We start from the raw sequence: 3,825 nt of genomic DNA, 5'->3' as shown, positions 1-3,825 counted from the left end.
CTTATGTCCTGCAGTGTAAAATCCCACCCTGAATACGCTCTTTGGTGGCTACCGTCTCTCCAGTAAAGCTGGCTTGGAAAGAAGGTGATGCTGACATGTGGATGGGTAAAGGGCAGGGAGAGGCAATCCAGAATGCAGCCTCATCAGGAGAGACATGGGGGCAGGAACTTAGAGCTGGTGCTAACCACGTCCTGAGGAGCAGAGGCACTCTGTGAGAAGAACTTGGTTTCCTAGTAGACTCAGAGAGATGGGGTTTGGGTCAAAAGGATAAGGATGTGGTCATAACTTGGGGGGCTATACCATTGACTAACAAAGAGGTGGCACGCCTACTGGCTCCATTTGGTGTAGATATATCAGAAGAACCTCAAATCATGTCTAAATTAGTTTTTGATTTCATCTTTGATTCATCGTATAGCATATCTTCCTGGCCACTGAGAAAGTCTTCTTACCACAGAATACTAACAACGGGGATATTTGTGCATGGGGCATTTATTGTTGATGTCTATCAACTTCATGTTACCTGAGATTATTCAGAGTCATTCCATCAAGATGACCCTCGGAGGGATGTGCAAAACCCATTCATAGTGCAAGGAAGAAGGGAGCAAGGGCAGCTCAGGAAGGGCGTTTGCTCATGCCAGCTGAGGAACGCAATCGAAGACCCACTGAGTGCAGACAGTTTCTGTGAAGTTTCTGCATCTACCACAGCTTGTTCCTCTTTCCTGATAAGGAAGAAAAGAAGAACAGTAAGGTGTGTCATAAATCACACGAGAAACATTCTACATCAATACAAACACAGCCAATGTACCAGGTTCAATTCCCAGCATCAACCAAAACCAAAACCAAACCAAAACCCCTAAACCCCAAACCCATCTGTGTTAGCTAGATGTGGTGTGTTGGGGCACATGCTTCTGATACCAGCAACAGGAAAGCAGAGAAGGGAATCACTGCACAGTTAAGGCCAGCCTGTTCTACATAGAAAGCTCAGGACAGCCTGGTCTACATAGAAAGCTCAGGACAGCAAGAACTGCACAGACTGAACTTGCCTCAGAAACAACTATAATTTAGGACAAATTGCCTGAATATGGGTTCAGCACTTATATACATCTGAAGTACAGCAGGCAGTATAGTGATACTGCACTGCTGTAATAGCCCCTTTGCAAGCTGTTCTGGGAACACATTGTGGGAACTGCTGGTTCTAGGTTCCACAGATTTCTATTTCTTTTCCTGTAGAAATAATTTTCCTGAGTACAGGTCTCTCTCTCTCTTTTCTATTTATGTGTATGAGTACACTGTAGCTGTACAGATGGCCGTGAGCTATCATGTGTGTGACTGCTGGGAATTGAACTCAGTACCTCTGCCGGCCCTGCTTGCTCCAGCATAATTCACTGTAGCTGTCTTCTGACGCACCAGAAGAGGGTGTCAGATCTCATTACGGGTGGTTGTGAGCCACATTGTGGTTGCTGGGATCCGAACTCAGAACCTTTGGAAGAGCAGTCAGGGCCCGCTGAGCCATCTTGCCAGCCCCCAGGTCTCTCTTTTGATCATTTGAAGACTCTTATTTTTTGACACCGTATCCTTGCTTTTATTTATGTGTGAAGTAGGTTTTTGGACAAGTTTGTTGAGTATGTAATTCTGGATTCTCCAGTCCATGTTGCTTTGAGAAGATGGAGATTCAGAAAGACATACCAATACTGGCCTGGCGTGGCACTGTTGTTCCCTGGAAGTCACATACCTCTGGACCTTCTTTTCCTCATCTTTATCCAGGGACATGAGTTTTTATCATGCTTTTTTTCTTCTGTTCCCAAAATACTATTTCTAATGAGCTTTATCAAGCAAATACTGACACTTGCTGTTTGAAAACACTGATTTTGGAATTTGATCAAAACAAAAGGGAGACTGGGACACAACACTGGGAGGTTTCACGGGCAGAGGTTACTATGACAGTTGTGGCTGTCTGTGGGGCCCACTTTGCTGCGTGTTTATAAAAACAGGGCAACTCCTCGGCAGCGGGCAGCTGCGCATAATGTCTGGGTGGGGCTCTTTTAGTGAATCTGGGCTGAGCAAAGAAGGATGATAATATCTCCATCCCATAGTGGACTCCTGACGCTTACAGTATGAAATGTCAGCTGGTGGGATGGCCCAGTGAACAACAACTCACTTGTCTGCCTGATGATCCTCATACAATCCCTGAGAAATTATGCAGCAGATGGAGAGAACTGACATGTGCTAATTGTCCTCTGATCCTACATGTGTGTAGTACTTTATTAGCTTACACACTCATGCATGAGCACACACAAGTGTGTAGAGATCAATTAAAAATGAAATGAGTATCTCTTCATAAGCATAACATGAACATCCTCCAGGAATGTGAGGCTGCCGCTTCACCTCGGGACCTCACACAGCCTAGCCTTGCAGTCTGCTGGCCTACTGTATAGGTTTTCAGGTTTAAGTACCCTTGTGGTTTTCCAGGCAAGTCCCTATTTTCTGACATCTTTCAAGCCCGACATTCTCTTTTTGAAAGCCATGATTATTACCATATAACTTCTGAATGCCGGCAATGTCGTCCTTTGTAAGACTGAAGTCTTCTGAATGGCCTCTTTGATAGGTAGGGTACATCACAGTACGGGGAACAGAAGAGTGACCCAGACCCAGAGAGTGGCCAAATTCATGGGTGGCAGCAATTAGGAAATTCACTCCTACAGCCAGGGAAGTGTAAATGGTAAATATAAGTATATGGTAAATATAAATGTAAGTATATGGTAAATATTAAGATAACTATATAAACGCCTGTAATACATCAATCCCATCATAATGGAAAAGAATACCCAATCCCCAGGTTTCCTTCAAAAGGGAGGAGGCTAAAAGGAGAGTGCATTGCTTGCTTTTCTGTGGTGGGGAGAAAACACCATGTCCTAAGCAACTGAAGGAAGAGTTTATTTTGGCTTATGTTGCTGGAGGGTGGAATCCATAATGTCAAATAAGTTGTGGCAACAGCAGGTGGCAGGAAAGCAATCTGTAGATCAGATTTCATCTACACACAAGGGGGGAAACTCAGAGAGTGGGGGAGGGAGAGGAGGGAGAAGGAAAGAGAGAGGAAGGGAGAGAGGGAGTGAGGAAGAGAGAGAGAGAGGGAGAACATAATGTAGGGTGCTATAATCCATCAAAGCCTGCCCTCCCCCAGCAAGGTGCCACCTCCTAAAGGCTCCATAACCTCCCTAAACAGTGCCGCCAACTAGGAATCAAGTGTACAAATGCGGGGGTTCATGAGGACATACCACATTCAAATCCGAAGAGGAAGAACTTTGGTCCTTCAGTGAGTGACCAAAGGTTAAGAACACATACCCTGAACCAGCTTCCCAAATAAGGAGCCAAAGGAGAACAGGAAAAATGGCCACAGCAGTTCTTTATGAAACCAGCAGTTCTTTATGAATTCAGGGGAAGGATGAAATGCTTTCCTGGAAGGTGAAGCAGGGTCACGGGGGAATGACCCAGTTACTTCAAATCTCTCTGTGTTGAAGCTTCTGTGGAGAAGTTCTGACCAGTGCATTCTTGGGAGCCTTGGGTGTGAAAACTATGTCCATCTCCTTGGGTTACCAAGGAAGAAATGATTAAATTCACTGCATGTGGTTATTGTTGGTTTTAATTTTGTAGTCAGTTAGAAGCTGTTCTTTGTGGCCTCAAGTTCTGAGATAGCTAATGAGTCTAACTTTGATCTTTATATTAGCTTTGGGTTTGGTAGGGGCAGCTAACTGCTTTGACTGCTCTTCTGGTTTCATTTCTTCTGGTTCATTACCTCATCTCATCTCATCTTATCTTTTTTTTTTT

General features: G+C 44.5%; 1 protein-coding gene across 1 annotated transcript in view; it reads right to left on the bottom strand.

Moving 5' to 3' along the window:
- Nucleotides 1–422: 422 nt before the first annotated feature.
- Mmp7 (matrix metallopeptidase 7) overlaps nucleotides 423–3,825 on the bottom strand; it is a 9,517-nt gene continuing 6,114 nt past the window's right edge. The window contains exons 5-6 of the mRNA XM_031343037.1: nucleotides 2,535–2,696; nucleotides 423–719 (exon numbers count right to left, since the gene is read on the bottom strand). Of these exons, the coding sequence (XP_031198897.1) occupies nucleotides 697–719; nucleotides 2,535–2,696 (185 nt within the window). The 3' untranslated portion in view covers nucleotides 423–696. The remainder of the gene's footprint in view (nucleotides 720–2,534; nucleotides 2,697–3,825) is intronic.

This window comes from Mastomys coucha, unplaced genomic scaffold (assembly GCF_008632895.1).
Source record: "Mastomys coucha isolate ucsf_1 unplaced genomic scaffold, UCSF_Mcou_1 pScaffold23, whole genome shotgun sequence".
Taxonomy (NCBI): Eukaryota; Metazoa; Chordata; class Mammalia; order Rodentia; family Muridae; genus Mastomys; species Mastomys coucha.
This window is presented reverse-complemented; position numbering and strand designations above follow the sequence as displayed.